Source organism: Notolabrus celidotus, chromosome 11, assembly GCF_009762535.1.
Source record: "Notolabrus celidotus isolate fNotCel1 chromosome 11, fNotCel1.pri, whole genome shotgun sequence".
In the NCBI taxonomy this organism is placed as follows: Eukaryota; Metazoa; Chordata; class Actinopteri; order Labriformes; family Labridae; genus Notolabrus; species Notolabrus celidotus.
This window is the reverse complement of record NC_048282.1, coordinates 26,287,091-26,305,229: the sequence shown is the minus strand read 5'-3', so window position 1 is coordinate 26,305,229 and position 18,139 is coordinate 26,287,091. Positions and strand designations below refer to the sequence as shown.

General features: G+C 41.5%; 1 protein-coding gene across 2 annotated transcripts; it reads right to left on the bottom strand.

Annotated features, from left to right (window-relative positions):
• Positions 1–640: 640 nt before the first annotated feature.
• On the bottom strand, positions 641–17,812 carry bgnb (biglycan b). 2 transcript variants are annotated; one of them, XM_034696344.1, is made up of 8 exons: positions 17,546–17,812; positions 8,412–8,674; positions 5,647–5,759; positions 4,803–5,016; positions 4,536–4,646; positions 2,784–2,877; positions 2,149–2,287; positions 641–2,068 (listed from the first exon to the last, which is right to left on the bottom strand). In XM_034696344.1, exons 2-8 carry the CDS (start codon positions 8,659–8,661, stop codon positions 1,871–1,873), a joined length of 1,119 nt encoding a protein of 372 aa, XP_034552235.1. In that variant the 5' UTR covers positions 8,662–8,674; positions 17,546–17,812; the 3' UTR covers positions 641–1,870. The 2 variants fall into 2 exon arrangements, with proteins under 2 accessions (XP_034552235.1, XP_034552236.1); XM_034696345.1 differs by lacking the exon at positions 17,546–17,812 and adding an exon at positions 9,371–9,442.
• Between the last annotated feature and the right edge of the window lie 327 nt (positions 17,813–18,139).

Sequence of the window (18,139 nt, the reverse complement as noted above, 5' to 3'; positions counted from 1 at the left end):
AGTGGGCCTCATAAAGATATATTATAGTAAAGTTTGATAGATTTCCCCTTTACCTTTATTCTTCCTTGTATTAGTATCTGTTTGTATTGTTGTACATTTTAGTGCTCAAGTATGTCTAGTGGGAATGTGCTTGGACTCTGGAAGGGCATGAAAATGAGGGATTGAATAGACAAATAATTCTCACAGTGGGGTAAGAACAAGTCAAATAATATTTGTGGAAATAAAATCAGACACAAAACTATATAATCTACAGAACATCAGTAAAACACACAGTTCATGTCATTCTTTTCATCAATGAAATAAGTGTTTTGAAGTAGCATATGTGTACTCTAGTGCAAAAATGCCACACTGACCCAGAAAAAAAATCCCTATTCTGACTTTATTTTCCTTCAGATGGTATCAGATGAAATGTTCCAGTTGAAACCAGCATGTGGAATCATATTTAATTCAAATTCATGGCTTCAGATATCAGTTGATTTGATTTGAGACACTTTAAGGCCTTTTCATGACCTGATGACCTTTCCACAAAACCCCCTCTTTCTCCAATATTCTCCAGATTGTTCACAGAATCAGTTTTTATTCATGGAATGTATGTGAGCTTCTTGTGTTTGCATCATAAAGCGTGGACTCAAAATTTCTCTATACAAGTGAAATTTCTTTATTTCTCACACAGCATCCAACCTAAGGGCATTATTTGTTCTCTGGCTTTATGCAGCAGGCTTTAAGAAAAAGTCTTAATTCACATGCAGCAGTAGCTGGTCCGATTAGAGAACAGAGACAGGACAGAGTACTAAAACAGAAATGGCTAAAACAGATCCTCATAGATTTACTAATGTAAACAGACTAACCCTCCAATAACCCTGAAGCAGATAAAGCATAGCTGAAAATCTGTGCAAAACAATGCAACAACACTACTTTAGTATGTAGCACTATGTAAACACACTGCCTTCATTGTGTCAAAGCGATGCAGTTGTGTGTTTTCTCTAACTGGGGCAAACCCCCACTAACTCAGTGTCCCCTCAAGGAATACTGCATTGAGTATCATACAGGCAGCATTAGTACAGACACAGAACAGAATCCTTACAAAGGCACGCCGGTGGTTCACTTTCCTCAGATCAATAAAGAAAAAAGAGATGTTCAGCACGGATGAGGGGAATTTAAACAAATGTACATATTGCAATTTTAATCACTCAACTGTCATGGTATATACAAAATGTTTCCAAACTGCAAAACTTGTATAATTGATTCAATGTTTTATACCATTTATATGTTTGTAAATTCTGGCCCCAAATCTGTGAGTAGTTTTTTTAAAAAGTGAGTTTAATCACAGTTTGAGGGCCAAACAGGCACAATGTGACGTACCTCCCAAATGAACACACACATAAAGTCATACAGAACACCTTTTTATGTATATATAAAAAAATCTATAATGCATTTTTTTTCTATCTTCTTACTTGTAATCTAAAATATGTTAATGAAACAAAAAAGGATTTCTATCAAGTAAAGCGCTATGTGTGTATAAAATTTGGAATGAAATGCTTCACAAGTTTTCAGCACTCGTTTTTTTTGTCGATTATAGCCTGGGGAAAACATTCTTGTCAGACTGTCTCGTCTGTTTGATCCATTTCTGTTACCAAAACTTTCAAGACTTTAAAAATTCAAGAATGTGAAAACTCAGGCAAAGTACTGCAAGCGCTTTGCTTTCCACTCCCTTCAAGTCATGTGATTGTAAAATTCACTTCTCTTTCTTTTTCATCAGTCCTACTCAAGCTATATCCAAAAACTCTCCCCGGTTCTATTAATTATTTAAATTATCTCCCCCTCCAACATGCCCCACCACTCTCTTCATCACTCAGTTTCCCCCCCGTCTTTACTTTTTGTAGTTGCCGAACTGAATGGCCAGCCGATCGTTGACACAGCGGAACGTCGCAGGCTGCACCTCCCAGTAGTTGACGGGGTTTCCGAACAGGCTGATGCCGTTATAGAAAGTCCTCTTCATCCCAAATCCTCGAGGGCAGAAGTCGTCCACACTCACCTGGTTGATGTTGTTGGAGTGGAGATACACCACCTTGGAAAGCAGAAGTGATGAAGTAAGCGGTAACTAGAGCAGTAAGTGTAAAATGTCAGACAAAATGTTATTAGACTCACCTGCAAGTATTTCATTTCTGGGAGGCCTTTGGGAACACGTGTGAGGCGATTGTTGTCCAGATGCAGCTCTCTCAGCCTGGGGAGGAAGGACAGGCTGCCGTTCTCAATGTTACGAATGTGATTAAAGCCAAGGCCCAACCTGGAAAAAGTGAGGAGAATGAGGAGAGAGACGTCAAATAGGCAGAAAACAGGCCACTGCATGGTACATTAAGCTTTTAAACTAAACTGCAAATTCCGTGATAAATATGTTTATAAGAAAGAAATATTAAAGGAGTGAGATTTAAATCCAAAGTAGCCTGGCAACTCGCCTGTGACAATAAATTATCCTTCAAGAGGTGTTAAAAGACGTTAAACATAGACTGGAGTTAAATAAAGGAACAGAGGAGGAAAGAGGTCTGTGTGGTGAAGACCTATTAAGAGAAAGGTACACAAGTAGAGACTGGAGTAAGCATAAAATAACAGTTATCCTGCTTTTCTGTGATATGTCATTGAAATTCACATCATTACCCCTGAGGGGCACTGCTGACTTGGGATTTATTCTGTAAAACCAAAGAATAATTCCTCACAAATATGGAAGAAAATCTCCCTGGGGTGCAAGAAATGAGTATAATAATGATATGTGAAACCTGCTGTACCTGTACAGGTTTTTGTAACGGCTCAGGTCCTCCAGTTCCACAGCCTGGATCTGGTTGTGGTCCAGATGAAGCTCATGGAGACTGTCTGGGAGATCTGAAATTCAAACACAATATCCATAAGGCTTCACTTGAATCTGATTTCCTCTAGTGTCATACCTGATGAAGGTATGGTTTTAACATTACTTTTTTTCTGTCCTCTAATTTATTTCATGGAGGCACCTAAAGGAGTAGTTCAACATTTTATGACATGACTTTAGAAGTTCTCTTAAGGTGAGGCATAATCCAAAAATGAAGAAAACAGCCTCATATGGGTTGAAGGCGCTTTATGCTTACTCCTCCTTTCCATGATGTTGGACAACCATCATTACCAGGAGGCAGAAACTTAAACTGTCCCCTACAGGGGACTGTGTCTGGATAAACTCCACTGTCACTGCAGCTACTTGTCACTGACAAGTTGTCATTTGACTGTTTGATGTTAGCTCGGTGAGGTAAGGCTCAGACCAGTTCCAGAATTTCTTGAATGGACTCCAACAACATGTGCTGCATTTCAGCTGTAGTGCGCCTGTCCATCAGTCTGCTGTGAGTGGTGCCTTCATTTTATCGAGCAAGTCTAGCCTAATGCAGCTGTAATAATCCAAAATAAACAGACCTTACTGTAAAATATCAGCCATCATGATGCATGTATCTCGACCCGTTTGGACTACTGCAATGCACTTTACACGGGCATTAACCAGGCCTCCCTCGCTCGCTTACAGGTATCACTACATGGTCTGGCACCTCAGTACATCTCTGACCTCATAAACATCTACACCCCCTCCAGAGTACTGAGGTTTGCTCATCAGATGTGTCTCGTCGTGACAAAAAGCCGACAAAACACGAGGGGTGACCAAGCTTTTTCAGTGGTAGCTCCTAAACTTTGTATTGAGCTACCCACCCAAGTCAAAATGGCCCCCACCCTGGATACTTTTAAATCACGTCTTAAAACCCATTGTTACTCCTTGGCTTTTAATACAGCATGAGAGTTTATGTTGGTCTCTGTTTGTCTTTTAATTTACTGTATTTTAAATTTTACTATTATTTATTTCTACTGTTTTTATTTGTTGTGCGGCACTTTGGTAACCTTGTTGTTTTTAAAATGTGCTATATAAACAAAATGGATTGGATTGGATTGAAAGTAAAAATTCACGTGAGCTAGCAGAAATTACTGGTCTCTCAAAGATGGCATGCTCCAAATTATGCATGATTAAATTTTTTGTATTTTAAATTGTCACATTAGATAATCCCCTTGAAAAGAAACTACAATTTTCATGTGAGTAGGCAGATTATTTTTCCTTGGGACAGAGCCCTGCTAGATTTTTGAAGACTTCATTTGCAAAAACAGATAACTCACTTTTAATAAATTAAAAAAATGTTTCAAAAAACATATTTTTTCTATTACTAGCTTTAGGTATTATCAATCTATTGGTGTTTGGTGGCTTTCACGAAGTCAAAATGACATTACTAGTTAGCGGTATCTTAAAAATCTATCTTTATTAAACATTTATATAAAAAGGAATTTGATTTGAAAATTCACAAAAATGGAGATATCTGTTTTTGCAAATGAACTCTTCGTTTCTACAAAAGCTAATTGGCTGCTGGTTTCATATTGAATGTGTAGACTTGATGAAGTGAATCAGAACTTGGCTAAGATGGCACACTAATCCATACAGACAGATAAGATATCAGTGTGATGTACTTGTCTTGACTTGTTACCTTTTGGCACTCCTGTCAGTTTGGCCTCTGATATACGCAGATAGTTCAGTTTCAGTCCCTTGAAGGCACCAGGCTCAAAACCACTGTTCTGGATGGGGTTTGCTCCCATTTCTGCAAGATGAAGGAGATATTTGTGGCATGAAATAAACAGTCTCTTTAATCTTCAAGCTGAAATGCCAGGCGTGTACAGAGGCAAAGGCAGTGGTGAGCACCACATTATAAAAGCCTGGATGTGATGGATTTGATGAAGTCATCAGAATTTCTAACCTATGCAGTTCATGCTGCCCAGTCCTGCGAACGTCCCAGCTGCCACCTTTTTGATGCGGTTCTCGTGGATCCTCATCTCGACCAGAGAGGAAGGCAAGTTCTTGGGGATAGTGGTGAGCTGGTTTTTAGAGAAGTAAAGCTTTTGCAAGTGCTTCAGAGGCGCAAATGTTCTGGGGTGGACTTTAGAAATATGGTTATTCCTAAGAGACAGACCCTGAAAGAAAAGTAAACATGGAGAGGCAAAATTCAGCGTCCACTTAATTTGATTTATTTGAAAGCATGTCAACTATATATTTGGAAAAAGGAAAGAAATAAAGCCATACACAAACAGACAAGAGTTTGTTTTTGCATCCTCTGTCTCTACTGGATGTGTTTGAGTGAAATAAAACAGATTCTGCAAAAACAAGCTGTCTGTTCACCTGTGCCGAATGAGAAATGGAGACAGACGTAAGCTAAAATAAACAGCCATCAATAGAGGTGTTGTTGTCTAATGTCATGCCTGAGTTTCCTCAGCTGCCAGACTTAATATTGCTCTTGGTCAGCACTCTTGAATGCAGGTCAAGAGTGAGAAAAGCCTTTCTGACTAAGTGAGGCGAGGATGTGAGCTTGAATACTCCCTTTTGGCCTCAGGCTCTCACTTAATACAATTAAAGCTCTCAGAGCGCTGGGCGGTGGATGGAGAAAAAAGAAAGGAAATAAACCTCCAGAGGAAACGGGGAGTCATAATGATATTTCACACTACTTCAGCCAATACAAGCTGAGCTAACACACTCTTAAGAGGTGCTGATTTAATGCTGAGAGCGACATTATAAATGTGACCAGAGAGAGTGTGTGTGTCTCTTACATATAGGTTAGTGAGGCCTTTGAAGTCATTCTCTTTCAGCTCGGTGATACGGTTGTTCTGCAGGTCCAGGAACTTGGTGTCCAGAGGAATATTCTTCGGCACCTCAGTCAGACCTGAAGAAAAGGAATCATACTCCATGAAATGACTGCATGGGTGACTGTGAACCAACACCCTGAATGGGAACACTTCGGGATATCTTCGTCACACATAGACGTTGGAAAATAAATAGTCAGTGTGTGTTTTAAAACCGTCATCGAGGTCTAAAAATCGACCGAATCACACTCCCACACAGTCTCAAATGAGCACTGTGGGCTTCCACATCTATTATTTTAATGAGAGGTGGATGTACACACAACTGTGGAGGTCACAAAGAGACGTCAAAGCGGCACATAACCAGCATGGCGGGTTTGTCACTGACAAGGACACACAGACACACATATACACACTCACAAATTCCACTCACAGATGGGGACACCAGATGTTTTCCATCTGGTTTCTATTACACAGAAGTCACAAAGGATGTGCGTTAAATACCACGGGCAAAATCACACATTAAATGAAGGGAGTCTGGCACAACGCTGACACATACTGTACAATACAGAGAAACACAAGCTGTGTGTGTAATTGTGAGTGCTGAAGCGTACACTTGCTTCTAAGAAGTGCAAGTGTCTTAATTTTGTATTTTGACATAAAAGTAAATTAGTGAGAATTTGCCGATGGGGTGAAAAAAGGCACAATGCTAAGAAATCCACCTGCGTTGTTCCACTCTCTCTGAAAAAGTGACTCAGCACACGCACTGACCCAGAAACCAGAGATCATTAACGACACCACATCACAGAGCCACGTGGACCAGTGTATTTGAAGTGGTCACTGGAGCAGACAGGCCACTGTAAGCGAATCCCGTAACCTCATCTGGACTGCGACCATGATGCAACCAGAGCCTCTGGTGAGAGAGAAAGCGCCAGCTGTCCCACTGGGATCCAGTTTGCCACCAAACCACATCTGACCCGCAGGACTCTACCCAGAGCTGTCCATCCAGAGTTAAGTTTAGATATATGGCTTTGGCTGTACTGGGCCACACCCTCCATGTCACCACACAGGATCAGACCCTTAGCAACTCGCTGTGACATTCTGTCCAAACCACGTCCACACAGTGCTGAAGAGGAACTTTAACTGAGATATGAGGCCGGATTATGCTGTCTGGGAGCAGCTATGAATTAATTAAAGTTGTAGATGAAAGGTTTAATCTTAGGTATAATTTTGAAAATTATAAACCATACTCTCTATCATCACTATGATTTCCTCCTCCAAGTAATAAAGTTATTACAGCTGCTGTGAGAGCTCCAGGATGTTACCAGGTGCATTCATGTGGTAGGAAATATTCACCTGGCAGCCAACAGCTGCAGCTTTCCACATGCATCCTGCCAGTTTTCAAATTTGTACCCCTGCAGCACACATGAAAAGAAACCTGCAAGAACGTCCACCAACACCCTGATTATCTGAATCTCTTAACCCGCTAAAACCCCAAAACCACAGCACTTCAACCGTATCTGCCACAAATCTTAAAGCCTGTACCACAAACTGAGAAAACAAGCACCCTCCATAACCCCAGCACCCCTCAACACATAAACCCAACATAATGCAGGGATGTACACTGAGAGGAGACAGACGCCACTGCTAAAATACATCTGTTCTAAATAAGCACTTGACATCGCGGAAATTATATGCTTCCACATTTACCCACTGCAGTAAGACCAGAGACAGTAAATATATAGAGCTTGTAAAATGATGATTCGACAAAACCAATATGTCTAAACACAGACAGCCTATTAGAGTCATACAGGCAGTATGATGTGAAGATGTAGATCCATAAATATGACTGAATGCCTGTTTCTGTTGGTCCTGTTGAATCAGACTGAGGTAGCAAGCACTTTTAATACCCACACAGTGGGGAAATTATAGCGTCTACTCATATGGAAAAATTGATAAAATTAAGTTCAAGGCAGACAGTAAAAACATTTTTAAAACACATTGGATGGTTTAATTTTAGAGAGAATATAAAGCACTTTGTTACTTGATTTTTAACATTTATCATTTTTACTAGAATTTCAACTTGAACTGAAAATCTTGTGTCTATAATCCCTCCTTCCTTATCCTGACATAAAAAAGACAGCCGTACAGGTTAACATAAATTATATCCTTTACTTTTAATCCTCTCCTTCATCGTAAAACCCCTTCAAACTAACTCATTCATTCCTCCATCCTGCCTTCCTGTTTTGGGTTTCCAACATCCTGACCGCGTCCCAAAGCAACATGAAACAGCTCCTTAAAGACAGCTTGGAAATGATTAACTTTACATCCCCTTCTACTAAATAGTCTCTCTGTTTGTTTGCTACTGTATCCTTCTCTATCGTCCCTCCTGCCATCCTCTTGTCCCCTTTGGTCTCTTTGTTTTTCTCTCCCACCTTCATTCTCCTGGGTCTCTTGTCTTCTAAGACCATCTCCCCTCTCCTTCGTAGTATCTACACACAAAGTCTGGAACACAAAATCCCTCAAAGGCATGCCTTTCCCTGTCAAAACACACCAGCATTATCTCAAGATAGAAATTTCTCTCTCCCCAAAAGGGGGACTTTATTCCCCCGAGCTATGAGAGTCACGCAAAGCTCGGGTCATGCTCACTCATTTGCTTTCCTGTCAGAACCTCTTGACACACACACACACTCAAACTTTGAAATGATGACAAAGCATCAGACACTCTGACTGACCGAGGTCGGAGCACTGGACGACCCGGAGCTGACAGTGGCAGCCGAAGGGGCACATGTGTACGTCAGGGGGTAAGATCTCCTCCACGGCCGAGCCTTCTTCCTCGTCCCTCATCATCGTCATCATCTTATCGCTGTCCATACTGTCCATGGCAAAATCCCAGAAGCCTCTCTGCTCGAAGGGTAAGGCCGAGGAAGGGGAGAGCAGCCGGGCCACGCAGAGCAACAACAGGAAGCAACAGTGTGGTAACATCTTGAATACACACCTGCGAACACAACAAGGACAGCTCTGTTTGATTAGTTATACATGCATTTAATCAACAGCCATTTTACAAGATGAGAAAAAATGAATAAAGGGCATTAAATTCTACAGAAAGATTATTATAATGTTAGTTGGAGAAGGCACTGACAAAAACACAGTTGGGCCTGAAAACTTCCATTGTGATTAAGTGGATATGGATTTTATTTGTTTCTGAACTTGTTTCCTTCTTCAAGTTGAAGGCCATTTTTTCTCATATATATCTTCAAGGCCATTTCAGTATGATTTCCCTTGTGGGCCAGCTCATATTTTTCACTTTGAGTTGTGTCACAGTGAGAGAATTTTAACATCCGTTCTCCCCATTTCAAGTTCGGCAAAAAATGGGAAAGCAAAATTCAGACAAAGTATGTGACTGCTCTGAGCCCAGAACCAAGGCTCCACTATGACTGTCATTAAGTACTACGATTTTTGGATTAACAACAACAACAGTGGGCAGTGTGGAACTTATTTTTAGAGCTTTACTACTATACAAAGTAGTTTATAATGGTGCGTATCCCTGTTCAAGTTGTGTTCAATCCATGCACTATATTCATATTATAAAAATTGGATGATGCCTCTAGTTTTAAAGGTGAAGTCAATTGGGAGTGTCTTAAACCTGCAGTCTCTCTGATGACCAGTAGGGGTACACTAAACGGCAACTTACGAAAAAGAGAAGCCAGTAGATGTGCAAAAAACCTGCAGTTCCTCGAGTGTCCACTTGAAGCTGTCTCCAAAAGCCAAGGAGTCCCCATTAAGCCCCAAGTTAAAATACACAGCAAGATTAAACATGTTTAAAGCCTGGTATAAAAAACAACTTTGGTGTCAGCAGATCATTTCTTCATTCATAAAAACATTAATTTTAATTACATTAATTTTAGGAATTTTAATTTGTTACTCTTTTTTTTTGTATTACATGAAGGTATAGAGTTGTGCATAAATGAACATATTTCAAGGCATGGTAGGCTGACTGACGTGCAGGTGGGCCTGTTGTAGCTGCTTGCCAGGAGGTCTCTTTGAAGTGTCAAGATTTATCCAAAGTTTGATTTGGGTCAACATTGTCAATATGGCGACTGCCGTCTCATGGCTTCAGAATGCCTCTACAGAAACCGATGGATGACGTTACAGAGGCTACATCCATGTTTATAAGTAAATGGGGTACACTCCACTAGTTGCAAAAATCAGTCTGATTGTATGAAACCATTTGACCAAAATACCCAACTTCTCAGGTGATTCCTGAGGTGTTCCTCAACACTGTGATGTTCATTTTGACAATAATCTTTCCTTTAAATTCAGCTACAAGTAAAAAAAAAAGGCTATGACTCAGGGCGCCATAACTTTGGCTCGCTGTCAACAACAATAGCGACGTAAGGAAGCTTTAACATGGTCATCAAAATGTTTGATTCTATTACCAAAGATCTAAGATGGCAAAGGCTAAAATGCTAAACGTGTGGCATCAAAAAAAGGGTTCCCAGTTGTGTGACATCAGTTGTTATGTACAGTCCATGGAGTGATTTAAATGGCGGCATACTGACAGGTACTCAAACAGCCTGAGAGCAGGTGGTCAAGCATAGAAGGAAGAGCGTCGGGACATAACAGCAAACTTCTGCCCCTACATGGACTCCCTGACAGGTTAGTCTAGCCACGTGCATGAGAAATGAGTTTAGGCTAGTGGTCAGTGATAATTTGACATTGGAATATTATGAAACGGTCTGCCTCCTCTCGATTCCACAGCCCTACTGTATAAACCACGGCTCTCTCACAGGCAGAGCAGGAGCTGCAGGCCTGTGAGGAGGAGAAATGGACTCATTCCCCCTGAGGAAACTTTCCAGGATCCAACTGTGGGAAAGAAAGTCACTTAAACCACAAGTGACAAAATGTCACTGTCTGCTTCCTGCACACCCCAGGAGAGTGAGTCCCTCCTCACCGGCCAATCAGATAGTGTCGAGACCATCACCTCAGCGCTGGAAAACTTTATTCCTGCAGCTGAGCATTCACACAAAGCCACCATTCATTTAGAGGAAAAAACTGGTTGTGGGAGCACGTCTGTGTTTCATGTACATGTGCCTGCATGTCATGAAACACAGACTCCATGATGTCATAGCTGCTAATTGAGGTCACCAGACATGCTAGCATGTGCGTGTCTGTTTGTTTTCTTTCTTAATCCTGCATGAACTGACCTGACTAACGCTTCAGCTGCTCAACCTAATATCTCACTCCAACAAAAACAAATTATCACTAGGCTAATTGATCATTACTGCAGGAAGCTGTGACCCTTAACCTGCAACTAATCTTATGAACTGCAGCCCATTTCTACACAGGACCCTAGGGTGACCTAAAACCTTGTAATCTCTAACCTTGTGTTAAATCCTTCTGTGACTCCAGCTCCATAACCCTGAAGCTAGCAAGTCATGATGCCAACGTTTAACGTGCAAATACAATTTCCAGGGAAGTTGAAGGATCCTAGAGGAACAATACTGTGTTTTTCCTTGGATAAGAAAGTAAAATCTTGGCTGTTAGCATTAACAGGACCTGGAGATTGATCAAAAGAAGAAGTTGAAAAATGAGGAGGAGAGGAATGAATAACAAATAAAAGGAGGGAAGGTTCAGGGAGAATTTTGTACTTAGAGAAACTTACAGTAAATCTTACAGTGAGTCAATACGTTTAAACAGTTCCCTTTATCTTTGGCCTTCACTTTGTATCCTGGGGTATTTCTAGACTCACTGACTGTTCACAAGGCTTTGGATGGCTTAAAGGGAGGCTGCAAAAATAAAGTTTTAAGGGTTTTTTAATGCCAGAGGAAATGCTTCTCATTCCACAATCCATGAAAAATGTTCTCTAAACGGATACTGATCCTTTAAATTACAAAAGTAGAGCCTAAACAAAAACACAGAAAAGTCCCAGTATGAGAGCAAAGAATGTACATCCCAGCATGAGGGGGCGGATCTTATCAGTTCAACTTTGACACTGTCAGATATTTTTTTATATAACCACACATGTTATACACAAAATGTTCTGAATCATAAAAGACAGCATGAAAAAAAAAAAGTATTTCTCTATGGTTGTCTCTTATGTGAGGTTGCTTATGCAATCCAGTGCAACTCCAGGCTGTTTGAGTCTACTCAGTGACATTAAAGTCTGATTATTCAGGGAAATTAAAATCAGCAAAACAAAGAGCCCTTGCATGGTGGACCTGTCCTGGGAGCATGAAAAACTGGCCCCTGCAGTCTGCTCTCTGCAACAAAAATAGCTGCCAAATTATACCATTTTTGCACAGAAGAAAAAACACCACTGGCCTTGGCTTGGCCAGAAGAATGCAGCCAAAAGGACACAGCGAGGGCATATATAGTCAGCTTCACACAATGACATGCAAACACACAAATGAGCTGGATATACACAGGGGACACCACCGGGGCGTATTTATACACCTACAATTTCTGAAAACTGTGCTTTTGCGACAATGTGGGAGGTAAACATTCATCGTAAATCTAAAAATGTGGCACCCATGCTCCAATCTGTGGGGCCATTTTTTATCGGTCAAACCGATGCTCTGTCAGCCAGCCACAGAGATGTGGCAGATGGAGATGATGTTAAAAAAAGAGGTAGACAGGAACAGGGGCAGACTAACTTCATCCTGGAAAAGCGTGTAAGGCTTCTCTAAACACAACTTGACGATAAGACTGAACTATATCCCTCAATAAAGCTCCCTCTCTGGCTGTAACAACTACTTTTATCAGGCCCTCGTGTGTGTGTGTGTATGTTTGAATTACTCTCCTTCTAGTTAAGCTGTGAGCAGTCACACATCCGGTCTGAGACAAAGACAAACAAGGGCTCAAATCTTAATTGTTGTTTCCTTGGCTGCATCCAAAAGCCAAGGGTGGTTAAGAGGACGGCTGGACAGGCGACTATTCTTGTCTCGTTCACTGCCTTTGTCCCTGTTTGTGTTGTTTAGACCAACTGAAATTGTTTAAGTAAAGTATCTGTTAGCGTTTGTATAATTTTGAAAGCCATATCACTTATTATTATTGCTCTGCTCTACTGAGGATCCAAAAGGGAATAATTCAATGCAGCCAAGTTGAAGAAAATCCTACAAAAAGCTGCCTTTCCTTGAATTTGAAATGTAACAAGATTAAGTTTTTCGCCTCTGCGGCAAACAAAGAACACAGAAGGAAATTCCCGTTCTATGTCTAAGGTGTGTTGGTTCATGCACACACACTCACACTCACACACACACACACACACACACACACACACACACACTTATAATAAACTCCCAAAGGTAGTTAAATCTGTCATAACAGGCACTAAAAGACAGACACCTTTGTAAAAAAGTGAATTCCAGTGGTTTACTTTTACTCAAGGTGAAAAAGGGAGACAGAAAACCAGAGGAGATATCAGACAACATTCTGAGATTGATGTATGGATAAATAGATGCCAGCTGAAAATTCAGTGCTGTGGTGTTCCTGAACGCACCATCTGGTGACAATCAACCAAAGAGCATCAGTTGTTTGATTTTCCCACAGCCTTTGTTGGAGATTAGCTTTACATTTCCTATATGCTCTATCCATCAAGTGCTGGGTGCTTGTCAGGCCTCACATCCACCGCAATTACTTTGATGTGAGGAGAGTTCCCACGAGGCGGCCTTCGTCCTTGTCAAGCTAAACAAACGTATGTTTAAGCTTATGCTCTTTGGGTTGCCAAGAATAATTGTGCACCAAAGAAACAACTCTCAAGTTTGTCTCCCATGACCACAGGCGAGAAGGCACCACTTTATCCTCCCATCCAGTGATGCATGCAACCATCAGAGAGAGATACAATTAAATGGCATTAAAATCATCACATTGTATACACTAACAGGATGTTGTTCCTGTTTATGTCTTCAAGAAGGTCCATTTGGCATCCCCATAAACCTACAAAATCCATCATGGCTCACATTATCAATCAATTCGTAAAGTGCTGGCTCATTTAACTTTGTCTACATAAGAGCAACAGCTCTGCTCCTTGGTCTCTCCTGGCAGAGTGTCAGCAGAGCTAAGGTGGGGCACAGAGCTCAACAAGTGTGCCAGCTGGCGCCACATCGCTGGTGTATTGGCTGCCGCCACGTCAACACTCAGTTCTCATTAACTAAACGTGGTCCCTAAAAGAGATCAGAGTGCTGACAGAGAGTTAAATATCTGAATTGTCTTAGGATTGTGTGGCAGAGGATAAAAATAAATGTATTTTTTCTTCATAGGAAGTTTTTTTGTTATTCACTAAAATAAAGTTAAGTTTTGTGTTTTTTCAAGCTGTAATAAAATCTTAGACCTACAAACAACCCACCATGTTAAACTCACATAAATGTTTGTTTGTGGGACAGCAAGCTGACCCACACACACACACACACACACACACTGACCAAGGTATGATGCACACACACACACACACACCCACACACACACACACACACACACTTACCCATAGACATACTGAACTATGTATTTTGCTCCCAAAATCCAAAACCCAACTCCAGATTGATCTGGTCATTTGCCTGACCTCCCTCATTTCCTTATGCCTATGTCTCCTTCCCTCCACACACATGAAAACACACAGACTGGCACATGCACACAAACACACACACACACACACACATGCACACATGCACACAAACACACACGCACACACGAACACAAACACACACATGCACGCACACGCACACAAATTCATGTGTTCTAGTTGATGCTAGGCGGGTCTGGTAGGAGGGCTCGGGTGGAGTTAACTGCCCCAGCGGCTGTAATTTGGTGACTGCTATCCCTAAAAAAAGGAACTGTTTGGCAGCTTCTCTGTTGCCGCCAAGCTTGGATGTGGTGGCAAGCTGCTCGACCGTGCAGAAGACGAGGGCCTAGCCGAGAAACACAGAGAGCAGAACGATACAGGAAGACAAAAAAAAGGGCAAAATCAATCAACAGCAGGGGGACAGCTGACCTGAACATCCATGCCTGCGGGCAGAGGAGCCTCATTCAAAGTATGTGGACTATTCCAAGGTTTTGTCCAGTTTTAAGTGAGCTATGAATAGAGACTGGAAACAATACATCAGTGATTTTGCATTAACTTTGAGTAGGGTAGAAGATAGAAGAAAGTATGAAGCCACAGAGATGTGACTATAGGCTAACATTAAACACAGAGTGCTGCAGAGACAGGCAGAGCAGACAGTGTAGCAGGTCCGGGGTGGTCAGCCCACTGGCCAGCTAATAGGCACTCAGGCCATAAAGTCAGGTTACAGTCTGATTCAGACCATCATTTAGACTCCACAGCCGAGCACTGCTTTGTTTGTCTGTGTACAGCAAGCTTTGCCCAGTACAAATGTCTCATGCACAATAGTCAACCATGGCAGGACATGGCGTTGAAGCTGAATGCTCTTTGGAAGCCAATCATCGGCGGCAGCCATATTGGTCATGCTGAACTCAACGGCTGTTTTCCAAACCGCCTACTATACTAGCAGTATGTTCTTATTTGGCCAAAATTCAGTATGTAGTATGGAGTATGTGAAAAAGAGCAAAATCTGCAGTATGCCAAAACTCCCAGGATGTTGACTGATTTGGGAAAATTTCACAGTATGCATCGGACCAGTCTGCCTCGCGTACTGTTTCCCACAATGCACGGCGCTCGTTCCACTTTTTCTCTCTTTTCTTTCTTCGACGGGGGGCACTCAGTTTTTAGGTGCTGTGAAAATTATTAAATTCCATATAAACCACTTCCTAACTTTTTAAATCATAAGTGATGCTAAAGAAGTAGTTTCTCTTTCAGCTTGGCTGTTGTTTACTTCTGCTTTCCGAAACCGGAAATTCAGTGACGTCTGGATCAGCATACTGCAGAACAGATGAACAGAACAGTCATGCTACATACTAAATTCAAATGCAGTGTAGCAGGCTGTAGCTACTGCCTGCTACATTGGTAGGTAGTATGTAGCAGGTTTTGAAAACAGCCAACCAGTCATAGTTTGACTTAAATAGGCGGGGTTTGAGCATCGTAGCCAACAGCTATGTGTTCCCGCCAAGCGGCAACCTCTGGTCTCAAACAATGAAGCCCATGCGGAAGTGCTATAAACTGCAATACATCAAAAATCCGCTTGAGGCTGGCTGCAGCTGGTGACGTCACGGATAATACGTCCATATTTTATACAGTCTATGGTTCCCGTCAAGGTGGTGAAGCTTTCAGCAGTGTGTCTGCCCCCTGGTGGCTGGCTGCAGTATTAGTCAAAAAATCCGTCTCCCCCTTTCATTTGAATGGAGGAGCAGTCAAACTTTAAAAAATAAATACACGTTGTACGAACGTTTCTCACATCCGTATGCTGTGGTGATATGTAGTTAGTATTTGACTGTTTTGTGTTCAAGGCCTCTTTTTTTCTGAAAAGTTTCTTTTTCGTTAGTTATTAAAGTTTAAAAAATGGGGTTTTACTTCCAGGTTTGCTTTGATTCACAGCCGCCGTAGAACGAAACTTCACAGGACACACAGCGTCTTGTGACCCTACGCTGTAGGGCGGAGCTTGTTACAGTGGCTTCACAGGCTCTGGCTGCACAATGGCTGCGCCCAGGAGCAGGATTTTTTGGCTTCAGAACCGTACAACGAGAAGAGGCGGAGCAACGCTGTCCATTTTAATTTGTAGTCTATGGTTCCCGCCTGTCAGTCAAGTCAGTTATGTCCTTATTTGGGCAAAAACTTGTAATCTTAATATCTTCTGAACCGTTGTGTTACAAAAACATTCACCCCCCGTACAGTGTGTGCTGATAGAGAAATTAACTACGTAGAGCCAAGCCGTTTTTTGTACCAGGCTGTAAACATATTTATTAATGCTGCAAAGATCGTCTTATTTGAATTGGTGTCTATGTGGTTTCTGGTGTTTCTGCAGCCAGCCTCAAGCGGATGCTCGATGAATTGCAGTTTTTAACACTTCTGCATGGGCTTCATAATTTGAGACCGGATGTTGCTGCTTGGACAGAACCCGACAACAGATGAGTGTTTCCAGGACTGCACACTTGTTTGTATATTACTTTGTGCCAAAATAAAACGAGGAAAGAGTAAGCTATAATCACCTCCCAGCAACATAAAGTCCCCTCAACACATTTTAATCAGAACACTGTGAGTACACAGAGCAGAGATTTGAGGGCAGTGCAGGCTTATGTTCACCAAACTGGGTGACTTGATTGGCACGTTTCACTATAATTGTTCTCCCTAAATGACGATGCAGGAGCGGAATGAAGTGAGCCGCTTTAATTGCTCTGTGCTACGTTCACGTTCTTAATATAGAATAAGAGTTCACAGATTCGAGGGTTCAGTGAGTGGAAAGAGAAGAAACTTCATTATTAAAGCGTCCACTGTAATGACTGCTCTTTTTGAGAAGTCTTTAGAGACTCGCTGCGCCATCTAGTGGAAGTCTAGAGTAACAGCTGTCAGGAAAGTAAGAGCATCAGGAGCGTCGTGCAACAGGTTGGATTTGATTTGACTATGCTTGGTATGATAACAGTGAGAGGGAAAAATGATACACATTTGATACAGTTTGTGGTGCTGACAATAAACGGCATGCAGATATATCTGTATTGATAATAAAAAAGTAGAATAAGAAATGTGTAAATAGTAAAAGAAAGATTACAGAAGATAAGTTTCAAAGCAAATGGACAAGTCTTGATGTTACTAGTTAAAAGAAGGCTACATTTACAAACTATTCATAAATCACTTAAACTTTATAATTCCTCATGCAAGCCCAGTATCTGTAATTAAACATTTATCAGGTGAAAATCAGCCCAGGAGGGGAAATGTGACAATTTCTTAAAACTGCGCATTTAATCAAGTAACCAATCTCCCTACCTTGTTTGACGGAAATAGATATTAATTCCGAATTCCAAACAAAAAAATTGCTCGATGGCAGTTTTTCCCTCAGTGCGTCAGATTATCCTGGAGATAATTTTTAAAACAGTTGTTCTATATTTTCATCACATTGAGGGATTATTGCAGTATTTCCCCGCGCCCCTTTAACATCCAGCCGCAGCTCCTCCGCCTGCACCCTGTGCCACTGCGATGCAAACTGTGTCAGGGCACCGTGTGGGCTCCTCTCAGCCCAGACCGAGGAAATGACTGAGGAGAGCAAGGGGGGTCAGGCCCATAAAAGTTAACAAGCCAGCCTCCTTTCTCCCCTTTTTGGATGGAGGAAGGAGCAGGAGGAGGAGGAGTGGGAGGCTTGAATAAAGTAATTCTGTGCCATTATGACAACTGGCACCAAAAATAAATAGGCTATATAAAAAAATAACAATGAAAAAACTTGGAGAAAAAAAAGGAAAGGTGAAGGAAACACTGTATTGGGTTTGAACTTTGTGTCTGAGGTCTGTAATTAATTGCTTTTGTAGGTAATTTAAATAAAAGACAGTAATTGTAAAACTGCCACTTAAAACACAAGTTAGAACC

What these genes read in the sequence shown, in the direction of transcription:
- bgnb (XM_034696344.1), bottom strand. Translation starts at nt 8,661, where the DNA reads ATGTTACCACACTGTTGCTTCCTGTTGTTGCTCTGCGTGGCCCGGCTG. An exon ending in GGGCAGCATGAACTGCATAG is followed by an intron (nt 4,647 to 4,802) that starts GTTAGAAATTCT and finishes TTCATCTTGCAG; the next exon opens with AAATGGGAGCAAACCCCATC. An exon ending in ACTGACAGGAGTGCCAAAAG is followed by an intron (nt 2,878 to 4,535) that starts GTAACAAGTCAA and finishes TTTGAATTTCAG; the next exon opens with ATCTCCCAGACAGTCTCCAT.